Below are 23446 nucleotides of genomic sequence, written 5' to 3' on the forward strand. Positions count from 1 at the left end.
ATATATATATATATATATATATATATATATATATATATATATATATATAGGACGAGTACGTGCACCCAGAGGGTGACTGCATATAAGCAGATACCTTAAAGCATGGCCGCGCGGCCCTCACAGCGTTGCCATAGTGATTGATCCACGACCTTTCGAAGAAAAAAAACAATACTCCAAGTGAGACCAACATCATCTCTGTATAACACAAAGCCACATACTGCGGGCCACTAGCACATGGAAATGGCAGCCATGATAAATTTGTCCTAGAAGCATAAAATGTCACGGCAAACACCAGCATGGATGTTCTACCTGTACGCAGCGCAAACAAGGTCAGAGGTCGCAGCAAAGGCATCGTGCAAGGTTTTTTATGCCTCTGCTCCCTTTCGATATCGACTCCATTACAGCCCTCAATATAGGGGACTCTGCATGTTGTTTGCTTCTCATTAACTCCTCGTAAAGAGTACTCTGCAGTCTCAATCTTTGCCTCAAAATACTTTGGTTGAAACACATCCGACAAACAACGGCAGCACCACATTGCGGCAAAACCTTTCGGAGTCATTACACGCCAAACACGATCCGCCGTGTCGGGGGATCTCCAACGGCCAAATAAATGAACGCCTGGGGTAAGACAATGAGACACAGCGTAATGAATGACGCCAATCCACGGAAAGCACCGCTCAAGCATGCGAGGACTGGACAGACTAAAATTGAAAAATGCATATGGAGTTGATACTTCTTCCACTGCACATTGCAGCAAAGCACCATGATACAACTTCGACCACACTTGCCGAAACACGTAAAGCAGTGACTCACTCACCGCTGTGTCGACGGCAACAGTTGAACTGCCACTGTCACCTGCATCTCCCACGACACGAACATTGCTTGATGCAAGTACAGTGCATACCAGAAAAACACTCACGTGGAAGATGCAGTGGCGACAACAGGAGCGCAGAAGACTGCGAAGCACCACATCCACGTACGCATGTACGAGTTCAATAGAAAATATTTTCGCAAATTCCACATCTGTAGCCCGCTCTGCATCGAGAACACGCTGTAAGGCCAACGCTACCCGTGAAGTGTAAAGAAACGACGAACAGGAAGAATCCTCATTAACAATCCTGGCATCTGCAGAAATATGTGACAGAGAATGGGCTGTGCGTACGAGCAACGCCTTTCGCCTCCCCGCCAACACTCGCAACGATGCGTACAGCAATGGTATAACGGCGACAGCTACGGAACCCACGACGGCGTAACAACCTACCGTATGCCTCATTGTGGCGTCGAACATCTCCACGTCAAGACACCCACCATCGTTGTGGTTACCACGTACAATACGAACCAGAACCCTTCCTAAACCAAGCCCCGCTGCCATCCACCCCCACTTCAGCAGCCACGTGTGTTAGCCGAGTAAGTAGCACAAAGACACAACAACAAAAAAAAAAGTGGGGTAAAAAAATGTCATAAAACATATAACGCAAGCATGCTGCAGCGGCCAACACACAAACAAGCCGATGAGTATAAACCCAACGCAGATCAACCTCATTGCCATTAAGTTTGCTTTCATACCATAGTCTCCAGTACTTGGAAGTCAAAATACTGCATCCAATAGGGCAACATGCAGAAGAGGTGAAAGTGAGAAACCTAATCTCACACTCCAAAATAACAAATAGACGCAAAAAACAACAACAACAATACCATCACAGGTTCATTCTTTTTTTATTATTATCAATCTTTGTTGCCGATATTGGACGCGGGCTTTGGCAAGCAACCAGCGACTACAACTCCCTTGCAGGCGTTCATGTTATCCTCCTCGTCCTCGCTGGCAACGTTGGGGCCAGATTCATCACCCCTAACAGCTGGCTCCTCATTCTCTGAGAATACATTAGGAGGATTGTCACACGTGGACGATACCATACCAAGCGTCAGTGGAGGTAGCGGCACAGGTGGCAACCCGTCCAGCTGTACAGATTTGTTCTCAGCCTGCCTTGTATTCATCGAGGGGTCTTGTTTGCGATCAAGCAAAGCGGCATCGTCCTCCTCTTTCGCTGCTTCTGTTTCCGTCGGTGTCACCTGATCTGGGAAGGTTTCCTCACTCTTCACTGCAGAGGTCGTTATTTCTATTGGTGTCTCACTGTGGGAACCCACCCCAACCCAGAGTGCAGCCTCCTTTTTTATTTCATCGATAAACGCGTCAGCTTCGGACCTAAGCGCAACCATCACCATCTGCAGTACATCCTTTACCTCCACTTTCTCTTGATCCAGTCCAAAGAGTTGAATCTCAATTTTTGCGTATGCCGCATTCATAGCACGGCGCAGGCGTTTGCATTGACGTAAAGTCTCATCAGCCCCATGCTGAAAAGCCACTCCTGCGTGTTGCGCGCGCATATCTAACTTCGCCGTCAATTCATGCAAGGTGTCAATCTGCTCCTGCAGCCGGCTTCGCTCAGAGATGTGCTGTGATGCTTGTTCCTGCATTTCAGTCTCCAACTCTACAACGCGTTGCTCGCTGGCAAAAAGGCGGTCTCTCCACTCGCGATTGCTGTGACCCCCAGATGCGTCAGTTGCCTCCAGTTTGCCCAACTGCAGGCCCTCCTTAAAGCCCATTTCGCGGCCCTCAAGTAACTTCTCTTTGGCAGCCTGTTCGAGGGCCTGCCGGTGCCGCACCTCCACCTCCACAAACTTCAAGCGGTGATGCTCCTCTAGATGCCTAACACGCGATGCATGTGTTTCTTGCTCAATGCGCAGATCATTCTGCAAATGGTGTACCTCATCCTTGTGACGTCCCATCGCCTCAAGGGCCCGATGGTAATTGCTTGTTTCCTCTTCAAGACGCCTCTTAAGGCGCTCAATAGTGGCCAATAGCTCATCCCGATCCTTTGGCATGTCCTCCACGTCCATACCATCCGTAGGGGCTTTTCCCACTACCCTCTTCATGATTTGTTCAATCGCGGCGTTGTTCTTATTGATGATGTCTGCGATGGGAAAACGATCAACCTTCTCGTAAAGAGAGGATAGTTGCATGTAAATGCGGTCAATGCTGCGCTCCACAAGGCTCCAGGGCCCACTGACGTCGTTCCCAAAACCACAACCCGTACTGTTGTTGGTACTACCGGCGTTTTTTTGCTGCTGCTGCTGCTGCTGCTGCATCTGTAGAAGAATAGCCTGCAAAACTGTACTGATGTCACCTGCTACAGCCACGGGAGCATTCGCTACCCGCGTCGATGAAGCTTCCACTTGTGTAACTGAGGTTGTTGATGTTGCCTGAGTGCCACTGTCAGGAGGAATGTTCTCTGTAGGGGTAACCATTATCGGTTTGCTGCCATGGTTCATACCAAAACGAGTCATGACATCGTGGCAGGTGAGGTGCACCACGACAGTGTCAGTTGGAGATACCTCCGGATTGCCCATGCCCATCCTCACATCTGTCTTCTTCGGGGGCACAAACACTAATCGTGAGGTGCCCTTTTGCATGCCAATAAGAGCTTCTTCAATTCCTGCCATCAGATTACCACCACCAACCACCACCTCACATGGGGCTAATGGAGAGACATCCTCAACCATTTTGCCAAGCGAAAAAAAACTGGTACCAGGCACCCTACGAAGCAGCCATGCCATATAAGAGATTGCGACGACACCACCACGAGAAGCTTCCAATTGAGGTTCTCCTCCTTCTACTTTCGTTTCATTACTCCACTCAACAAAGGGTGGTACAGTGCCAATACTCATCTCCATATAGTGGAGAGTGGTGTAAAGAGCAGAGGAAAACTCTGTGCATTCGCGGCGTCCCTTAAACATCAAAGTCCAGTGAGAGCCCAAGCTGGGGTCATACAAAAAGGCATACTGCGGTGAAGATCCATTCTGGATAAATTGCAAGTTTCTATCGACCGTAACACGGCATTGTGGACGTTTTTCGCGGTCGACAATAGCAATAAGTGGGGTGGCAATCGGGGCATTTGCGTGCGGCACACAGACAGCGACCACACATGCCCCCACAGAGGTTTCACCCCTATACGCAAGTGTCACCGCCTGTACAGCGGTCTGCAAGGGAGATGGAGCATTGGGTGGGTAACCGGGCGCACTATTCCCCCTCATGGCAGAGAGCGAAACGGCCTTGTTTTCTCTACTTTGATTCCCATATCGCAGAGAGGTGACACCCTGCTTTGACTGCATCGCATCCTGTGCAAAAAGGGAACTCATGCTTTTGCGTGTCGAGGACTTCATTGTTTCGCTGGGAAGAGAAACCCCACCCTCGTCATCGATGGAGGAGCCCAAGTCGTCATACATTAAGGATGTAAAAAACAACAACAAAGATGTGTGTATCTGTGGGTGTATATTACACGACAGTTGCCGCTTCCCTCTTTATTTGCCTGGACTTTCGGCTACTCTCCACAATGAGGACAACAACGAGGACAATTGATCCGTGAAGTTGATGAGCCCATGGCGAGAAGCGCCGCGCAAAAAAAAAAAAAGGGGGGGGTTCCAGCGAACAGACAAACACACTTTTGACATCTTGTTTTTATCGTATCATGGTGACGGCAAGACCCGCCAGCCAAAAACAACAAAACTCACGTCAACCCCAAAACACACTCGCCCACCCTTCACAGCTTCTCTCCCGTGTTTCTGGTGCAAGCCGCGTGAGGCACGCAGGTGCCCAGCCAAAAAAAAAAAAAAGGAAATGGACAGAGCGCAGAGAAAACTAATTTTAAAAAAAGGCGTGAAAGGCAAAACAGCTATCATACATCCGGGCATAAATTCAGATTGTGGGATCACAATAAGAATTATACAACATCAAATGATCAACCCCACTACAACTCGAAGCAAGAATCATCGAGTGGATTATGGCGCATCAGCCACTCTGCGAGGAAGTCCACGGGATCCTTCGGGCGTGTCTTGCAGACCTCCACAAGGCCCTTACTTAGCAGTGGCACAATGTTGTGCTGCAGGTACTCCCGCAAAGGAAGCTTTCGCTGCTCTAATGAGTTTCGATCCATCACCTCAATTTCCTGACGTGTATTTTCTATTTGCGAGCGCTCTTCGCTTTCATGTATGTATTCCTGCTTTTCACGTTCGCGCTGCTCCATACTCGCCTTAAGTTCTTCTTGCCGCTCCTCCTCCTGAAGATTGCGTTGCCGCACCTCCTCTTGGTACCTTTGATGTGGTGTAGGTCCAAAGTTGTGCGGCTTTCCAACCCGTTCACAGACGATCTGTTCCACGTTGCTAGGCCGCGCGACAGCGTATTGAGACTCTGGTGGGGGCGGCGACAGTAACGGTTCCGCTTCAACATTTAAAAACGACACTGTTACACCGCGGCCACCAGGCGTAAGCGTCTTCGCCACTGTGTAGGCACACTCAAAAAAATCTGGGAGGGAGTAATCGGTGTCGACAAACTGCTTTCGGTACAGCGTCATTGCCTCTTCAAAGCGTGCTAGACGTTTTTCCTCGCTTCCAGGTGGCTCATTCAGCGCCTTTGAAAGCGCTGTTAAACGGTCAAGCAGATAATTTTCACTGGCGTCAAGCACAAAAACGAAGGATGGCAACCGTGCTTCGTTGCACGCCTCTTTGGTGAGCGGGGTGACATTCGCCTCACGGGTTCCCGGTCCTGAAAAGTTGGTAGTGGAATTTGGGGTGAACGCAGCAACAGCTTCTTCAATAGTCTCTGGAATCTCAAGTGGTTCTTCACCAAATACAAGACGTGCTTGCGCCAAAGTCTCTGGGAAGCCATCCATCACATAACCTTGATTACGGCAATCCGCACGTGAGAGACGCCATCGCATCATCACTGCAAGTGTCTTGTCCTGAAACGGCGCATTTTCTTGCAGCTCTGTTGATACATCATCATCTTCCGTAGCATTTTTTCTGCTTCCTGAACGGTTACCACGTTTGAACTTTGCCTGTTCCTTCTTTTTTTTGGGATTCGTAGCGTTCTGCGCGTCAGCGTTCGCTGACGGTTGAACTCTCACCTTCATTGCGAGCACTCGTTCCATCGACGCTATAACCTCGCGTAGTTGTGTGGCACGATCATTTTGCTGAAACCACTCCTCTACAAGTTCTTCCACGGCATGGTGCTCTTCCTCAGTCAAGGCAAAGTCCACTGGATGTTCCTCCATGTCACTATCCTCATTGACACCAACTGCACCGTGTAGTCGTTTCTTGCCGTCTGACACCCCATCCGCCTCGACGGTGTTGTCGACACCATTCTCTCGCTGAACTCCTATATTTGCTTCTCCTGTTTCTTCCACTGCCTGGTCCTCCTCGTTTCGTTCCTCGTCATCTGGCTTCGTATGGTGCCGCAAAAAGACCCGCTTCTTTGCATCCTCTCGCCTCTTCTTCTCCAATTCGTAGAGACGGCGCCGGAAAGTCCCCAGCCTTTCTTTCAAGGCTGCAATGTAAGCTTTATACTCCTCCAGCACCCGTTCCATTGTAAATGTAGGCAAGTTGTAGTGCCGCTTCGCTAACGCTTCTGCCAGGTATGTCTTTCCTGAAAGCGGTTTACCAAGCAGGACGATGCGAATGGGCTGCAAATTGTGAGCAGCAACGTACTCAGAGGCGGTTTTAGCTATGTTGGCAACAAAACCAGACTGCGCCACCCAATCTTCATCATCTGGCATCAAATCTCGCATCGTCTGGTTATCCACACGCATATTGAGCGTGAACAGTTCAACATTGTCGTAAAGGACATAATCTTCGGGTGGCACATGAAACGTCTTTTCACCACCAAACGCATGATTCATAGCGCGTACCATGCGTTGCCATGACACCGTTCCGGAGTCTGTTGCAAATACATACGGAAGGGCAGGTGGATACTCTGCCTCAATCAATCGACGCGTAAAGGTCACAAGATCACGTACGTGCACCGTTGGCACAATCTGTGTGCCGTCACCGTAAATAGGAAGTCCTTTCTTTTCACGATTCCACACCTGCGCAAAAAAGGGTTCAAGGACATCTTCACCTTCCCCATACTGCAGACCTGCAAAAACAACGCAGGTCTGAATATTTTGTTCATCGGAGTTCCCACTAGCCACAATACGTTCCGCCTCACGCCAATTGTAGTACTTGGCGTGTGGAATACGACGGTTGTATTGATCTTCCGTTAAGAGTTCCATGGTAAGTTCTTGCTCATTCTCATTGTCGTCATTATTGTTGTCGTCCTCCTCACCTCCTCCAAGAAAGTGAAACTGCCCAAGAATGGCGTCCACTTCGCGTTGATCAAGCGGTTGCGGCTCTTCTTCAGGTTCTTCTTCCACTTCCTCCTCTTCCTCTTCAAAATTGCCTCCATTTTTGGTATCGTTTTTCCCGTCCTTCCCATCCATGAAATCCATCTGGATCGGTGGTGTCGCGTACCATGTCAACAATGAGGAAATAACAATGACACGTTTTCGCTTCAGCAGCTCCTTTGAGTTAAGCACATGCATCATGTCAAACACATCCTGTGCCTGGCGCATCTCCATCACGATGTGATCCACTTGAAGAATCGCATGACGCATTGCACTCGCGTCGCCCCGCCAGAAAACACGTACTGGGGTGATGTCCTGATCATACACAGGCGATGATGACAACTGGGCCGTTGTCATTCCGCTCGTTGAACCCTTTGCGTCACCAGGAGAGTTATTCAAAGTGGCTGCAGTTCCATTCGATTCCGCCCCCCTCCTGTGGGTTTCAGCATCTCTCTCATGGACTAACGCCTGCACCCCATCCTTTTCCCAGGTGCACGCGAACAGTTTGTAGCCTTTTCCCGCCTTGCGGGAATGGTTTTCCTGATGAAGCTGAAGAAACAGACGCTTGCCAAAGTACGTGTCGGCGTATGCGACCAACACGCCGGTAGGACTCTGCAGCACCGCACTTTGGAATGTCTCCGGCGTCGAATGCTCTGCGCTCATTCCCTTTGCTAGCAGCACGCTGTCAAAATATAGACTAAAGATAAGCAGTCAAGGAGGCAGAGACACCACTTCCACCTACAAAGAGAAACCGCACAAAAACAACCTGTGCAAAATGCTTCAGAAATAATGGCACGCGGCTGTCTAATACTCTTAAATATTATTATTTATTCTGTATATCATCTTCCTCTCTCATCACTCACACACAAATAAATGCTTTCTCTCTCTCTCTCTCTCTCTCTCTCTCGATTTCCCTCCTTAATTCCTGCAAAAGGCATACCCTCCCCTACCCTCCACACAATTCCACCTCCGTTTCTTTTCTCTACTGCCCCCATTCCACCTTTCGTCATCCTTCGCCGCGCAGCAGCATCACGGCGTGGCGAGTGGGCGGCAACATCCATTGCAGCAATGACAGGGAAGGCATGCAACTACGGCTCCTCTGACGTCGGCCGCTTTCCTACGCGCAGCGTTGTCGTCTTTCTGCCCTAGCAACAAAACCGTGATACCAAAAAAACAATAATAATATCTATATTTCATTACATTTCTCTCTCTCTCTCTCTCTTAGCAAACAAACAAAAAAATTATTTCGATGTTGGCTTACATGACGTAAACTCCATTTCCTCAATGTACAGTTCCGCCCTCTGCAAACCCGCTCCCCTTCTTCCTCCTCCTCATGTAGCTTTCCCGCAGAAAGTGATGAAGGAAAAAGAAAGCCGAAAGCTAAAAGCAAACTAAAGAGGAAACTAAAACAGACCAAGGCAAACAACAAAGACTCCACGCCAAGCTCGAATTACACAAACTTCGACGGAGAGGCGATCCTCGTTCCTTCCCCCCATTTTGCTTTCTTTTCCTTCTCCTTCACATACACACACAACCACTCTCACCTGTTCCTCTTCCTTTTTTGCCTCATCCTTTTCGTGTCATCTCCCTTCCTCATGTCGCTTTCTTTTCTTTTTATACTTTATTTTTCGCTTCCCATTCAATTTTGACCCACTCGCGGCTATTCAAGAAAGGAACGGATCAATTTCTTCAACAGACGAAGATTATTGCGGCTACGGCGGTCGATCTTGCTGTCATCTACACTACCTAACGGCTCCAAAACACGTACAAGCTCTTGTTTTGAAACCTCAAATAGGGAGTTTCTCTCACTAGGGACCTCCATAGCCTTCTGCTTGATCTCTTTCAATGTATCATCCCACTCCACATAGAAGAAATCCATAAGTTGAATTCGCAACGGAATAAGCTCCGGCTGTAAATTTATCTCAAAGGACAACTGCAGACACAGACTCAGGAAAGTAGTCAACGGGATGGCTTGCGGTCGAGTGATTGTAGATATGTTTTCCGTGCAGACCTCGCTTTGCAGAAAACCCAACAACACGGTGATATCAGATGCTGCCAAAGCAATGTTAAAGGCAGTGCCCCAGTCATTTGCCTCAGCTGCAGACACAGCTTTTGATACGAAAACGTCTGGGTCCACTGGCATCGCCACAACACTCAGTTGAAATACGGCATTTTTCGTTTCGTTAAGCTCCTCTGAGAGCTTCTTCATCTCATGTTTAAGAGAGGCTCCAAATTCTCTGGCTTTGGTAATGCATTCTGTAGCGGCGGTGGTAGAGCCTCTAAGGGGCGCCTGCATCAATGCATGGTGGTCCTTGACGGCACGAATAAGAACCCGCATGGCGGAATCAACACCGTTACTAAACACACGCATGCTATCAGTAGAGCGAATATTCGGGGTCAAAATCCCAAGGTCAGTTTGCTCCGCCTCCTTCGCACCCTTTGCCACAGCATCTTTCAGACGTTGGTTAAGTAGTACCTTCACGGTTTCCTCTGCGGACTCCGCTGCACCAGGATCCACCTCGTCCAAGATGGCGTGAATTTGCTGCAACAATTCCTGTTGGGACGTAGTGAGAACTTCGGGGGAATTAGTCGCGAGAGACTGTTCTTGTTGCTGCTGTTGCAACTCCAGTCTTCCTTTATTGCGTACGGCAAACTTGCGACCAATTGTTTGCGCCTCTTCTCTTGCACGTGATTCCTGAAAGAGTCGCAGCGCCTCTGAAGCTCGTTTCTGCAAATCGACCACACTTTCGTCGATGCTGCGCAATTTGTCACAGAACTGAGACGCCTGCCGACGCACTATTCTCGACGCCATAGCCTGAGAAACCGCATTCGTCTTCCTGTCACCTAAAACAGAGGAAGACACGGCCGTTAACGCAGTGGGAAGGTTCGCTGCTATATCTTTACTTTCCATCTCATGCTGCGGAAACCACTTGGCAACAGAATTCTCTGTTACTATGGTCGTGTTAGAGGCACCAACAAGCTTTTCTACGTCCAACACCTCTTTAAAGAAGCCACTCGCGGTACGAATTCCAAGAATCAACTGGTACGCCACAGAGCCACTGAGAGCCGACTCCGCAACTTTCCCCACCATCGCCACGCTGGCAAGTGTAGGACCCTGTAATTTCCATGATGTGATACGATCCACCTTAAAGTTGTTTCGATGCAATTCTACTACAACTGCAAGCGAATGACGCTTGGAGCACAACGTAATATATTCCTCTGTTGGCGTACAACTGATTAGAAAGGATTCTTCTTCTTTCTTGGTTCCCGTCGTTTCAGCATCATTTGCAACAGAAATGCAAAGATCCTGCATAAGTGAAAATGTCTGCTTCGTCATGTTGTAGCACCAAAGGCGAAGTTCTGTGTTGCCACAGGTGGCTGTGACAATAAAAACATTCCCGGCGGACTCATTCCCAAAATCACGACGCTGTATAAAAAAGGCAGCTGTAGGGACAGAGCCCCCATGGGGTTCCCATGCCTTCGACAGAATACTTTTGCGGGTATTGATGGAGATGAGATCAAGACAGTTTTGCTTCGCAGGGGCGAGTAACAGCTTTGCCTCGTGGTGGTAGCCAATCACGGGGTATCTCACAAGCGTCCTTGATGCAAGATCCAGCGTCGCCTTTTTGGTGGCAGTCTCCATGTCCACTTCAAAAATATGCATCTTGCCTAACGCATAGGCGGTTTCGCCACTGCCTACCGCGACGCCGTAGAGCTCCTCCTGTAGATTCACCTCTTGCAAAATAATTTTACTCTCCCCGTTTGCACAATTCACAGGCTTCAGACGCGACACGTCCTCCCCACCAACAGCGAAGAAAGCGCAGTAGTCAAGATGGCCCTCTGAAGAGACCAAGTGACGAAGCACCGGCGCGCGCAAATCCGCCTCGGCATAGCTTCCTCCGCTGTAAAGCACTCGAAGCCGGTTAGATTGCTTCACGTTCATGCAGAGAAGTCTGCGATGAGACGACATCAGCGCCGGCCTCTCATCACCAAACGCATTTGCCTTAACAGAGATAAGCGGCACCTCGAAGCGCACAGCGTTAGCACATCGTTCCTCGCATACATATGAAAGGGTATCCATATCGGCCAATAAAATATATACAACTATAGATGTATTTATGTTTCAGCAGATACCACCACCCAAAACGGAAAAGAAAAAAAAAAAAGACGAGGTGTTTTGTCACGCAGGCTCCCATCCCCTCCTTTTGGCCCTTCGCTCGTTATTGTCAGTAAGTCCAAACAACAAAAAATAGTAACAACCGAATGTTTTTCCGCGAAGATGGGGCCTATGCACAGAAGAGTAAGGAGGATGCAATTCACTTTCCTCCCGTCCGTTAACTTCCTCTTTTTGTCTCTCTCGGCTGCTTATTCTCCCCTCCTGAAGTGATTACCATAAAACAATGTATTCGTTATTCGGCCTTACTGGCAGCCAACGTAATAGTTGCCTCGATTTCTCTTACAGTTCATTATCCTCAAACTGTAAGAGTGACACACAGGCACACACACAGACACAGAAGCAGAAACACAAAAAAAGAGAGAAATAGAAATGCGTGCATGCATACAGAAACAAATGGGTATCATTGCATCGGGGGAAGGGGTCTGGTGAACACGCACACACATGAAGGCATATCACACAAAAATAAAATAAAAGGGAAGGGGGAGAACTAGTCGATGGGAGTGTGTGTACGAGGGTGTAAGCAAGTGCAATTGTGCCCCTTCTCACTGAGCAACCACCACCCAGACCGTCCTGGTTTCCTCACAGGAGAAGCAGTTACAGGAGCGCCACCCAATAATGCGTTTTATTGTTATTTTCTCCTCATCCTCAGTCTGCCTCTACTCCATCATATTTCCACTCTTTAGATGCCAGAGCCTCTCGTGCTGTTTGTAGACTGCCACCTCTGACAGCACACGCGAAACAATCCGCTGCAATTCCTCACTTTCCACATCATTTCCACCAGCTTCTTCCCCCTCACCCGCCAACTGTCGCTGTCGCTTTTCCTCAAGCAATGCATGGAAGGCGCGTGTCTCAAAATTCACAAGCTCCACTGCTGTCTCAAGAATCAACGGTCTGTAGCGATCAACCTTTGGTTCGCCAAGTACTTTCAGCACCCAAGTGGCATTTGTAAATGTTTGCACACACCTCTGCAGAGCTGCACTCAGCATTGGGTTCGTCGCGTCTGGGTAATGCTGTTGTCTGCCCTTCATGACTAACTCCTTCGCCCGCTGCTTGTTCAGCACGCCGTGCTCTAGAAAGAGGCGTCGAATGTACGCCAAGATCGGTGCGAGCTCATCATCTTTGAAGGAAGAAGAAGCCCCACTTGCCGCTGCCACCGCCGCACCAGTTAAGTTGGTTGCCTCCACACCTGTCTCATGTCTTGGTGTCGCCAAAAGCAGTCGGGACACCGGCATGCCGGCGTTAATCACATTTATGTGAGCCATGATATAGGGCTTAAATTTCTCCCACTGCATGCGTTGAAATGTGACCTCCTGCGGGTAGGCGTTTTGCGCAGCCTGCAACATGGCCTCCCGTAGATCCGTGTCAGCTGGAACGTGCCTTAAGCGCCACATCCGCTGGGTAGGGTCAGGCTCATCGCTATTCAGCACTGCAATGCTTTCTAATATCTCCTTCACATTCCTTCGCAATGCGGCGCCATTCACAATCTTGTTCAGCTTGGCTCTGGCCAAGGATGCATCACTGCTTTCAAAGAAATGCAGAAGAATCACCTCACGCAGGGCGGCGACGGTGCCTTTAAAGCGAGAGGCCGTCTTTGACACCCACACCCCGTGAATCCACACGGCGCCCTCCCTCAGTGCCTCCAGAAGTTGTTTATCTGTCACACCGTCGTGCTGCTGTTGACGTGACGTGAGGGGTGATGCAACGAGAGTGCGATCCGGCGGAACCACCAACACACGCAGCTCCGCAAGTGTCAAGACCTGACAACGCTGCAGCAGCACCAGGACTTGGTCCAACACACCGTAACGGTGCGCGTAGCGTCGCAGTAAGGTTCCAACAGCAGCCGCATCTTCACCACCGGAGATTCCACCTGAAATGAGAAGTTCTGGTGGGAACAGGCTGTCCTCCGTGCGCGCGCTTGGTCGCTGACCCCCCGCAGTGTGGAGGATGGAGGAAACTTCATAGGTGGATGACCACAACCGACGACGCATGGCCATACTTTCCACGGAGCCAATGGGGAAGTACTGCAACTCCCTCGCCGTCGCTGCGTCCGTGTTCAACATGACGCTGCGCTGGCGCAACATCTCGCGATTGACGCGGTCGGAAATAGCAAGGCCGGGAACAATCGGCATAGATAGCACACTTGTAAATCCCTCACACACGCAATGGGCAGCGTTAAACGTCGTTGGTTTGACAATAGGTGTGAACTGTTGAATGGTACTGGCGGGCGTAAGATGAATTGCTCCATCGACAATAAACCCGACTGCATAATCACAACGAGGCTGGAAGGGATGAGACTGCAGCGCGTAGTGGTAGGAGTGTCTCCGCCGCTGATCACCCTTGCGTAGTCCATCGTCCGCCTGCGGCATCTGCTGCTGCTGCTGATGCTGCTGTGGTGGTTCCACGAAGGAGCTGGAACCAAACGTGTCAAGGCGGCAGTGCATCGTCAGCCTTGATGAGGGAGACAAAATAGACACTGAGGATGTCGCCTCTGCCGCCGTCGTTGTTGCTGTTGCCCCTAAGGCACAAGGCGTAGCAGAGGATAAAGACGGCAATGCGGCGTCTTTTCCGACATTGGCGACTCCCTCTGTCGCAAAGAGTTGCACATCATCTGCTTCATATGGCCGTATTTTACGCCTCATTGGGAACTGAAAGATGTGCAGTTGGTGCTGCAGCAAAGGTGACGCATAAACGTTGTAGGTGGCCACAACCTCGTCGTCGCTTTCGGCCGCGACCCGCTGGTCTCTCACGCCGAACTTCATTTGAAAGAGATGCGTAGAAGCAACCGTCTGTCGGTGTGTGTGTGTGTGTGCGTGTGTACGCACCGCACTCCGTCCTCCCTCGCCGAGGCCTTCTGCTTCTTTGAGTTCATTGTGTGTTTGGAGAAAAGTGACAAAAAAAAAGCAACAACAAAAGAAACGGCGTCCAGTAGAGTTCCACAAGACACACATAAAGCGGAAAGGGGGAAGGAACACGTATACGCCACCAACAACGGAAACAGTGACCGCAATGACACACGCACAGACCGACACAACAGCACGCAGAACAAAAGGAAAAAAGAGGGTCCGTCATTGCTGCGAAAGCCTCTTCCAGAGGCGTTGTGCAGGATCGGGGATGCTTCGACCAAAACGGCCTCCACACATCACGTCTCGGCACCCACATTATCCTCGTATCATTCTTTTTAAAGAATATACAATTCTTTTTTTTTTTGTCTCCTTTCTGTTGTTGTCGTTTTTGACTTTCCCGCTTTGCGGCACAAGCACTCACGACGCTTCTCGCTCTCACTCCCTCAGGACGTCACGGCCGGATTGCCCGAGGACGCCTCCTGCGAATTGTTTTCTACCTGGTTCACCCACATAAGCCGCACTTCTTAGTCAGACTTCACAAAGGCGTACATCTTTTTGACAAACAACGATGCTGTGAGGAACGCAATGGCGCCACCCATAAGTCCAATGGCCGCCGACAGCGTGGCTGCGTAAACAAGGTAAAAGACAAGTGTAAAAAGCCCACTCATGGTGGTGCGGTAGACGTAAAAGTAAATGGAGTAGAGGTAGACATAAAATCCACTAGATGCACCAAAGCCAAACGACATCCATGGCCAGTGATGGTTCTCTATGTTAAGCAGGACGTATGTCGCGGTGATGGAGACACACGACGTAACTATCACGAATACAGCAAACGTTAGTAATAAAAACGTGTAAAAGTAATATAGCTTGTTTAGCCACAGGGAGTTCAGCACGAGACCAAGTTCAAATGCAATTGAACCAAAGGGCATTAAGCCACAAAGGAAGACAAACACCTTGGTCGACAGCAAAAAATTTGGTGGCGGTGGTATAAGTCGTGGAATCTGATTTACATGCGGCAAATTACGGTGACTACGTGGAATAAGTACATGTCGCCGATACCCGTAGCGTCCCAGGAGAGTTCCTGCCACCACAGAGGGGCAATACCCAATAAGAAGAAGTGCTACAATGAGTGTTACGCCGCCAAGGTGCACCGCCAGCGCAGACTCGTAGATATGTGCCACAATATTCGTAATTGCCCCACACAACACAAGAAAGAGTGGAAACACTGACATTGTAAACTCCATACAACGCATCCATTTCTTGGAAAGTGCCGGACTCAACGTCGCGTACCGCAAAAACTGCACTGAGGACACACATCCTGCCACCACACCAGTTAAAGCATAGAGCATAGCTACAACGGTAACAGCATGTTGCAAGGAGATCCTCCGCATACTAAAGTATGCCGCGAATGCGACTCCAAACACAAACACCACAGAGAGTTGCACCCCAGTACCTATTAAAGCACACAAGAGCGATGTATAGGAAGGCACACGGTGAATGTCTGCGTATAGTTGTTTCCAGCCTGTGCTGTCGACAAGCTCGTCGGTCCCTTCATCCCGCAAACGAAGTTCGTGCTCGATACGTTGGTAGTCCGTGCGAATCACACGAGAGAGAATCACCAAAACGACAATCACAAGAAACATAGCCAACAACAAGGAGTTGGCGATGGCGAACCACCGAATCTGTGGCCCAATTAGTTCTTCATCCATGTACTTCGCAAAACGATCTTCAAAGTTGATGCTCGATGCAGTAAAATGCGTGGAATACGTAAAGACGTACTTCTTGCCTGCACGAAGTTCCTCAGGACCTGCCGTTTCTAGCGTGACATTGACAAGCCGTGGTCCATTTGTACCAAGGTGAAAGGCACGATGCGTGTAAATCATCGGTGCCGTGTTGATCACCTTCCCGAACGCCGCCCACAGCGGCAACTCGTCGACTAAGAGCTGATATGCGTAGCCAGCCAAGATCATCTCACGCCAACGGGCCAGTTCTTCCTCAGAGGGCACAAACTGACAAATAACGCCCAGCTTAACATTGACGCCATAGTTGACGGATACGTTTAACTCATAGAACTCGTCACCCACGAGCGCCTGACCCAACGTCGGCGCTCGTTGCTCCCAGCTGGCCGGGGGGCATCCAGGGGCGCGAAACAAATCATATGTCTCGAATGCATTGTGCAGTGGACCAATCTTGTTTCCATACACCCGCACCTTCTCGCCCTCACGGTAAACATTCGTGTCCTCCCCGGCTAGAGCAATACCCGCCGCCAGCGACGCCCACACTGCAAGGTGCAAGACAAAGACTGAGTGTCGTGCAATCATTAAAACGCAAGCAAGAATATTATATATATATATATATATATTTGAGCAGAAACAAAAATATGTGTTCTTTTTTGTTGTTATTGTTGTACCTTACGTTCCTAGTAAGCCTCGTGCAAGACGGGGGGACTCTCGATTGCTCTATTGCCTTGTGTATGTGACTTTTTTTCGCGTATTCCTTTTATGTAAATATATACGCTTGTGCGAGCAATGTTTGATATACACCCTTCAATCAGGCTATATATATATTGCTCCCTCAATCACCCTATTGGGCAGACGCAGAAAATAGGACAGAGCGCCACCCACAGATACACGCAGCCGCACGGCAGCAACAAAGCCCATAAAACAAGATAAACACCATATATATTTATCTAGAAAAGCCATGTATACCAACATTAATACAAGGAAGACGTGAACAGACGCAGCAGAAGAAAAATTGTGGTTGTTGTTGTTGTTTTCGTCTGTCGCTTTAATTTCCCACAAAACTGTCGGAAACTATAAAGAGGGGCAGAGTGAGTGCTGTGGGACCTCAATCACACACACCCTCGTCCCCCTTCGAATTGCCACTTTCTCACCCCACACACTCCCTACCCCGTCCCCACCCCAATGCAGGAAGTGAAGGACGCCAGTAATAGCAATAAAGTCGCTGTATAGAAAAGAAATAGGCATACATACACCCACACGCATGGCGGAACTGCATGTACACTCAACATATCGCTCTTACACAACCGCAGCAAACACCAGAAAAAAAAAAAAGAATGCATCCCACAGAATGCTGCGGAACCTCACGCCCACTTTTGTCAGTCATTTAATAAAATGTCCCAAGAAAGCATGTAGGGAAACAGGAACTGCATACATGCGGCGTTACCAGACTGAGTGGCCAAATCAAACCAACATCGGATAGAGATGATCCACTGCTCTATTAGTAGTTCCTGTCGCATTTCGCCAACGGCCTCTCGCATGTCAAGCGCACCTCTTACTGCAACAAGCAGAGAGGCGCTGGCTACCTGGATATTTATCTCTTTTGAACCATAAATTAAGACAGTTGGTGACAGCAATAAGCGCACTATTTCCCTACATAATCCCAGCGTCCCTGAACCACAAACAATGCGTTTTGGGGCTGTCAAAATAACCTGCAACAAGTGCACAAGTCCACAGATGATAAAGTACATCGCACACCCAAAGTTGGCCGCGTCTAGCACATCTTTTAAATGAGAAGCATAAGGTGGGAGTGGCACCACATCCTCTAAAAGGGGTTTTTTGAGAATTGATGACCATGCACGTGTGTGCTTAATCGAGGGCATGTGTGGAGGATCCGGAAGTGCCACAACTCGCACCACCCGCTGCCCCGGCGAGGCGAGCAGATCACTCTGTGTCGCCAGGAGAAAGCTACTGATGGCGCACCACTCCTCGCCAGAGGTGTCAATATCACCCTGTGGGGACGCCAGCAGCGTTGCTGCTTTCAACAAGAGTGTAGGTGCAAAAAACAGCATGGCAGGCGCTCTCGTTTTACCAAATACAGCCACAAATGGCTCCGAAGGCACCAGACGAGAAATTTCCCGCAATAGCGCCTCAGTCTGATGATCAGCGTCGCGCTTGGGAAGTATTTTCATGATTTCCATATACTTATCGCCATTTCTCACGCACATCGATTCGAGTGCCTCATACAGGGTAGATACACCGGCTAAAATTTCCGTCACGTCCTGTGGTGCAGCACCAGACATGGGCCTTTGACGAACAGCAAGAGACGCGCGACAAGAGACTAAACAAGAAGAAAGTAACAAAAAAAAAAAACTGAGATACAAAGGAAATGAGAGTACATATATATATATATATGAGAAAACTTTGCAAAAAACATCCTTTCATGCAGCCAGGCAGAGGCAGCACGGGTCGCCAAACGCACCTTATTCTTACTGCGGACCATTTTGCATGTAGTAGTTGCAAAAATAAAAACAACAATAATACAAAAAAAAAATCCTGGCAAAAACATTACGTGTGAGTTCAGATAGCGGCATGATTCCCTCCTTCCAAGCACCCACCACCACAACCAGCAGCGCGAGAAACATACGAGGCTGCAGATAATGTCAGCCGCACCGTCTTGTAACCGTTATAAATGTAGTCCTCTGGGAGGGCACACCCTTGCACTTCCATCAGACTATAGGTCTGAATGCTGTTCTCAAACAGACCAACAGTAAACAGCGCGTGAAACACCGGAAAGGAAAATGCACAGGAAATCCCTCCCACGCACCCCTCCACCACTGGGGAGGATAAGTAGGATGGGAGGGCATCCGAGTTGGCGGGGAGAACTCGGAGGCTTCGCTCGCTACGCATAAGAAACTCCGGTTCATCGTACACATGCCACTCCTTTATCAGACCATCATCATAACCACAGGAGAGAAATATGTCTGGGGAGCGAAGGAGACAAATGTTGCGACACCGTCCTTGGTGTCCCTGGCCATCACTTGAAGCAATTCCTTGTACGTACACTTCAGCGGAGGCGTCCCACAGCCACACCACTACTTTACCGTCTGAGCCCCCTGTTACAACGCGCCTCTCATGTTGTAAAACAAGAAGCGCAAAACACGTACTGCCTGTTGTGGATAGAATATGCAGTGGGGTGAACACGGGTTCCACTGCATAGAGAGGGAAATAAACTGTATTTTTGAGCGACGAAAAATGCAAAGGTGCATACGTAGTCTGCAGAAGTGATGTCTCGGACTCTCATTGTTTTCCTGCAAAGGAGGCAATGTTAACAAGTTGCTCACCACGCCCACATCAAAACCGTTTGCAACATGTGTACCATACTTAGGTTTCCACTTTGATTTCTGGATCCCCTTCACGTGAGCATTATTGCCGTTCGGCTCATGTCCCTCCCCCTTCTCGCTGCAGATGTTTTTTTGCAAAAAAGCGGCTCCCTTAACCCACACACTCACGTTTGCCAATCTCCTCGCTCTAAACTGAAGCGTCGACGGCGCAATGGTGTTCATTTGCAGTCGCTCAATGTCCCAGCACAAGATATGGTCCTCCTCCCGCTGCTTCCATGGCAATGCTGCAAGTGACCACACGACGACTCCCCCCTCCACCCCAGCTAAAAGACGTCGATCACCATCAATGGCGAGAGAGTAAATTACTTTCGATTGCTTTGTTGGGACCCTCGTACGGTCTCCATCCTCGCAGGCGAGATAATGCAGCGGTGAGGCAAAGCCAATGCCCCCAGCGTGGGCAGAAATAACAAATACGGTCGCAAGAAAGTAAGTGCAATCCTCAATGTTCACTCGCCACAGACGAACCAAACCACTTTCATCGCCAGTAAAAATGTATACAATTGAACTTTCCACCATGGCTATTGCCGATCTCCGCTGTAGGTTTGTCTCCCTCTCCAGAAACAAAGCGCCTTCCCACATTAACAGGTAATGCACCGCCATCGGATGCGGGATAGAAACAACGTGTCGTGGCACTGGATGAAAGATACTCACATGCACGTAAGCATCCGAGCCTGAGGAAGCCACTAAGGTGCCCAAGTTTGTAATTGACATCACCGATTCCTCGTGTCGATGTCGATGCAAAATGCGTCGGGGTCCAGCGTTCCATGGAACAGACTCGATTGCTCCTCCAGCTGGAGTCGTCAAGAACGGACGCATGGCGGGTGGAAAAAGAGGAAACATACACAACTGGCCATTGTTGGTCCCCGCAAAGAAGTACTCGATCTGGTTAAGTGCCTCCGAAAGGCGTTCATTTCTGTCACCGCCACTTGCATCCCTCAGAGCCCATGAAAAAATCGCCTCAGCCTCTTCTCTCGCTACCTCTGGAATAAGCGTGTATGCAAGTGACGTGATAAAGTTAATCTTCGACTCCTCTACCTTTTCAGTTGAAGATCGGAGGTCATCTGACGGTGTCGAGGCAAGCGGAGCGCATCCAGCCTCACGAAAAGCTGTCAGTGGAAATGCATTTCGTATTGACCACATGAGAATTAGCCTCCCCTTCTCGTGCGCCTTGGATATATCCTGAGTACGCGTGTGCTGTGTTGCGTCCCACCTTACAACACCATTCCCCCGCCTCGGTCAACCCCACTTACGCTGCTCCGTACCTCCCCCAACGGAGTTGCGTTGGGAGTGCAGCACGAATAAATGAGAATCAAGGCCACGTATTGAGCTGCGAGGATGTAGACGTGGTAGTATGTGACGTGAATAGTTCCGCCAATGCAGCCCAATGCTCACCCAATGAACTAGTCGGGAGAAATAATAAAAAGAAACAGCGGAAAACAGAAAAAAAAAAGCGCCCACTGCAGACCAAAGTAAAGCAGCAGAGAACAGCGCGGTCGTATTTCCAACTCACGCTAATCGTTCCACTCCTACCACAACTTACAAGCTCCAGATGCACAAAAATGGCAATGAGCAACGGTGACTAAGGTAATGAGGCGCAGTCACACAACCATACATAGTATGACTGAGAGAGAGAGAGAGAGAGTTAGCACCTAAAGACGAAAAAATTCATATGTATATTATATATACATATAATATATATATATATATATATATCAAAAATAAAGCCAAAAAAAAAATGACTGTCTCAAAGGAATCCAAATAGCCGCGCATACACAAATATACAATTTAATGGAAACCGGCACGCAACGCAGCCAAAAGAACAGTGATCTCAACGCACGAAGGCACAGACATTTCACAAAAAAAAACCAAAGACATGGAGGAGGAGGAGGAGGAGGCACAGTCACACACACACACACACCTAGCTCATTAATATACATAGCTTATTTTCTTGTCTTTTCACTGCAAGCTCTCCTCCTCATTCATTCCTCCTGAAGATTGGTTCTTCAGCTTATTTTTTATTCTTCTATTTCTTTGTTACCCCTCTGTTGCCAACCGCAATTAATCTACCCGTCCTCCAGTCTTCTTCAATCGTTGTCTTCATGTTAGCCAACGTCAGAGCAACGAACGGTCAGAAAATGCGCGGCAGTGAAAACTCATTCTTTCACTTGATCCATTTTCCACGCAATATCCCTAGTATAGGGTCCACAAGTAGCAGTCAATGGCAAAGGCAAGCCGTAAAAAAAAAAAAAATACCAACAAAAAAAAAACATCCGCACACGAGACAGGCGAATGTGTAGTTTCAAGTGTGGTATTTACCGGTGCGGACACTGCAAAAAAGCGCGCGCCCCAACAGCAATTGCCTCTAAAATAGATGCAAGAATAAAATATGGCACGAGGCATACGGGGACTGAGAAAGTTCAAACAACGGTGAAAATCACATCCAAAGAGATAGGAGGAGGAGGAGGAGGAGGAGGAGGAGGAGGAGGAGGAGGAGGAGGAGGAGGAGGAGGGAGGGGACACGGATGCATGCACATTATGCATCTGCTGCTATTCACAAGAAGAAGTATACATACATAAGCAATATCAACGACAAATTATCTCACGGTTAATATATAAATATATATGTATATATGTATATGTATGCAATATGCATTCAAATAAAAATGTCAATAGCCTCAGAGATACCCATAGCAAGGAATAGAGGAGTCAGGGGGGAGGGGGCGGGGGGAGGGTAGTAAAAATAATAACAAGGGTAAAAACATAAGTGAAACGATGAAATCCAACATACAAACGGCACAAGGAATACGGACGCTAAATGATCAGACTCGTCACACGCATGTGTACCAAATTAACAAATGAAATCACAAAAGCAGTTATGACTGAATACTAAACAAAACCAGAACTGAAGGTGGCAACTGAATTCAGGAGTAATTCGTGCAAAGTCAAACCCCACAAAAAGTCATATATAACTGCGACATACTTCATGCAAAGCGACCACCTTTTTCATCCATGCTTCTCCATTACATCATCTTAATCCTCAATTTTCATTATTATTTCTTCTATCCCCCCATTCCCTTAAAAGACGTGAGTGCTAACCTCTTAGCCCGCCAACTTTTTTCCCTTCCCCCCGCCCCCATCCTGCTGTTTCCCACGCATTCCTTTCAATGCTCCAACTCGTTCCTGAGTGAAATGTCTTAGTGTCTCGCCCTTGCTGCACGTTATGTTCCCCTCCTCTCCCTTTTTTCTCCACTGTGTTTGTTCATTCACATGTCCTTGGGCCAGAACTCAAGAGAAAAAGAGACTGTGATTGTGTACATGCGTGCAGCAAGAGAAAAAGAGATACGAGAATCACCAACGTTGCACGAAAATCGTCTTTAATAAGTACCAGTCCCCTCCCCAGAATAGGATCCACGGACCCCGCTTCCCACCGCAGGCAGACACACCCTCCACAGACACAGCTACTCGACTAACATATACACGCACAACCACTTGTGAAAAAAAAACAATAATCTGGTATAATAATAATTACTATTATAACGCGTGAATAATGAAGTGGAGCCGGGGTGGGGTGTGAGAACTCATCACGGACTAGCGTCAAATGGAAAGAGACAATGTTAGTTCACGATATTAACTGCACTAGAAATAGAACTGATAAAAAAAAGGAGGAGGAGGGGGGTGGGGGGGTGTAAGGAGGAGGGAAGAGGGGGGAAAAAGGTAGGCAAATTTCTGAGGCAAGTGTATCGTATTCATCTCCTCAAAAAAAAAAAAGCTTGTTTCTTTTCTCTTCTCCCTTTCACAGAAGGAATTGCAAGAGTTCGAAGCATTTGGGGCATGCTGCTCTTCCATTTCGGCCTCTGTATATATCCCCTCCCTCTTCCCTAGGCAGCTACTGCCACTCAATTCCTACCGTTCTCTCCATCCCCCCATTCTATGCGTCGTCTTGATCCTGTGCATCACTCCAGCACCTGTTCCTTTCTTCCTAAATGTCCCATGTATCTGGTGACTCCTGTGCACATCCCCTGCGTCTGCGTCGGTGAAAATACTCACTAGGGACAACTCACTCATGCGC

At 48.7% G+C, this 23446-nt stretch overlaps 9 protein-coding genes across 9 annotated transcripts, besides 18 other annotated features; all 9 read right to left on the minus strand.

Annotated features, from left to right (window-relative positions):
- Window position 1: 1 nt before the first annotated feature.
- Window positions 2-1372, minus strand: TraAM80_00237 (uncharacterized protein; the record flags this gene model as incomplete). The annotated part of the gene is made up of 1 exon (XM_029377321.1): window positions 2-1372. A coding segment is annotated over one exon (1371 nt), but the record flags the coding sequence as incomplete, so codon positions are not given.
- A 353-nt stretch (window positions 1373-1725) lies between these two features.
- TraAM80_00238 (peptidyl-prolyl isomerase E (cyclophilin E)) lies at window positions 1726-4284 on the minus strand (the record flags this gene model as incomplete). The annotated part of the gene is made up of 1 exon (XM_029377322.1): window positions 1726-4284. One exon carries the CDS (start codon window positions 4282-4284, stop codon window positions 1726-1728), a length of 2559 nt encoding a protein of 852 aa, XP_029242802.1.
- Window positions 4285-4805: 521 nt separating this feature from the next.
- On the minus strand, window positions 4806-7877 carry TraAM80_00239 (protein dpy-30; the record flags this gene model as incomplete). The annotated part of the gene is made up of 1 exon (XM_029377323.1): window positions 4806-7877. One exon carries the CDS (start codon window positions 7875-7877, stop codon window positions 4806-4808), a length of 3072 nt encoding a protein of 1023 aa, XP_029242803.1.
- Window positions 7878-8093: 216 nt separating this feature from the next.
- Window positions 8094-8121: a microsatellite.
- A 296-nt stretch (window positions 8122-8417) lies between these two features.
- Window positions 8418-8436: a microsatellite.
- A 321-nt stretch (window positions 8437-8757) lies between these two features.
- Window positions 8758-8809: a microsatellite.
- Window positions 8810-8874: 65 nt separating this feature from the next.
- On the minus strand, window positions 8875-11295 carry TraAM80_00240 (uncharacterized protein; the record flags this gene model as incomplete). Its single annotated transcript, XM_029377324.1, has 1 exon — window positions 8875-11295. One exon carries the CDS (start codon window positions 11293-11295, stop codon window positions 8875-8877), a length of 2421 nt encoding a protein of 806 aa, XP_029242804.1.
- A 407-nt stretch (window positions 11296-11702) lies between these two features.
- Window positions 11703-11761: a microsatellite.
- A 286-nt stretch (window positions 11762-12047) lies between these two features.
- TraAM80_00241 (DNA-directed RNA polymerase) lies at window positions 12048-14150 on the minus strand (the record flags this gene model as incomplete). Its single annotated transcript, XM_029377325.1, has 1 exon — window positions 12048-14150. One exon carries the CDS (start codon window positions 14148-14150, stop codon window positions 12048-12050), a length of 2103 nt encoding a protein of 700 aa, XP_029242805.1.
- A 25-nt stretch (window positions 14151-14175) lies between these two features.
- Window positions 14176-14207: a microsatellite.
- A 551-nt stretch (window positions 14208-14758) lies between these two features.
- On the minus strand, window positions 14759-16555 carry TraAM80_00242 (putative endomembrane protein; the record flags this gene model as incomplete). Its single annotated transcript, XM_029377326.1, has 1 exon — window positions 14759-16555. The coding sequence occupies one exon, from the start codon at window positions 16553-16555 to the stop codon at window positions 14759-14761; it is 1797 nt and encodes a 598-aa protein (XP_029242806.1).
- Window positions 16556-16571: 16 nt separating this feature from the next.
- Window positions 16572-16596: a microsatellite.
- Window positions 16597-16988: 392 nt separating this feature from the next.
- Window positions 16989-17017: a microsatellite.
- A 107-nt stretch (window positions 17018-17124) lies between these two features.
- Window positions 17125-17158: a microsatellite.
- A 194-nt stretch (window positions 17159-17352) lies between these two features.
- On the minus strand, window positions 17353-18276 carry TraAM80_00243 (uncharacterized protein; the record flags this gene model as incomplete). The annotated part of the gene is made up of 1 exon (XM_029377327.1): window positions 17353-18276. One exon carries the CDS (start codon window positions 18274-18276, stop codon window positions 17353-17355), a length of 924 nt encoding a protein of 307 aa, XP_029242807.1.
- Window positions 18277-18369: 93 nt separating this feature from the next.
- Window positions 18370-18388: a microsatellite.
- A 106-nt stretch (window positions 18389-18494) lies between these two features.
- Window positions 18495-18527: a sequence feature (A-rich).
- A 26-nt stretch (window positions 18528-18553) lies between these two features.
- Window positions 18554-18883, minus strand: TraAM80_00244 (uncharacterized protein; the record flags this gene model as incomplete). Its single annotated transcript, XM_029377328.1, has 1 exon — window positions 18554-18883. One exon carries the CDS (start codon window positions 18881-18883, stop codon window positions 18554-18556), a length of 330 nt encoding a protein of 109 aa, XP_029242808.1.
- Window positions 18884-19092: 209 nt separating this feature from the next.
- TraAM80_00245 (uncharacterized protein) lies at window positions 19093-20517 on the minus strand (the record flags this gene model as incomplete). The annotated part of the gene is made up of 1 exon (XM_029377329.1): window positions 19093-20517. The coding sequence occupies one exon, from the start codon at window positions 20515-20517 to the stop codon at window positions 19093-19095; it is 1425 nt and encodes a 474-aa protein (XP_029242809.1).
- A 483-nt stretch (window positions 20518-21000) lies between these two features.
- Window positions 21001-21019: a microsatellite.
- Window positions 21020-21044: 25 nt separating this feature from the next.
- Window positions 21045-21090: a microsatellite.
- Window positions 21091-21252: 162 nt separating this feature from the next.
- Window positions 21253-21272: a microsatellite.
- Window positions 21273-21295: a microsatellite.
- Window positions 21296-21613: 318 nt separating this feature from the next.
- Window positions 21614-21644: a microsatellite.
- A 183-nt stretch (window positions 21645-21827) lies between these two features.
- Window positions 21828-21887: a microsatellite.
- A 98-nt stretch (window positions 21888-21985) lies between these two features.
- Window positions 21986-22019: a microsatellite.
- Window positions 22020-23037: 1018 nt separating this feature from the next.
- Window positions 23038-23084: a sequence feature (GA-rich).
- Window positions 23085-23446: the final 362 nt, after the last annotated feature.

Source organism: Trypanosoma rangeli (genome assembly GCF_003719475.1).
Source record: "Trypanosoma rangeli strain AM80 chromosome Unknown Tra_15.4_contig_00004, whole genome shotgun sequence".
NCBI classification, from domain to species: Eukaryota; Euglenozoa; class Kinetoplastea; order Trypanosomatida; family Trypanosomatidae; genus Trypanosoma; species Trypanosoma rangeli.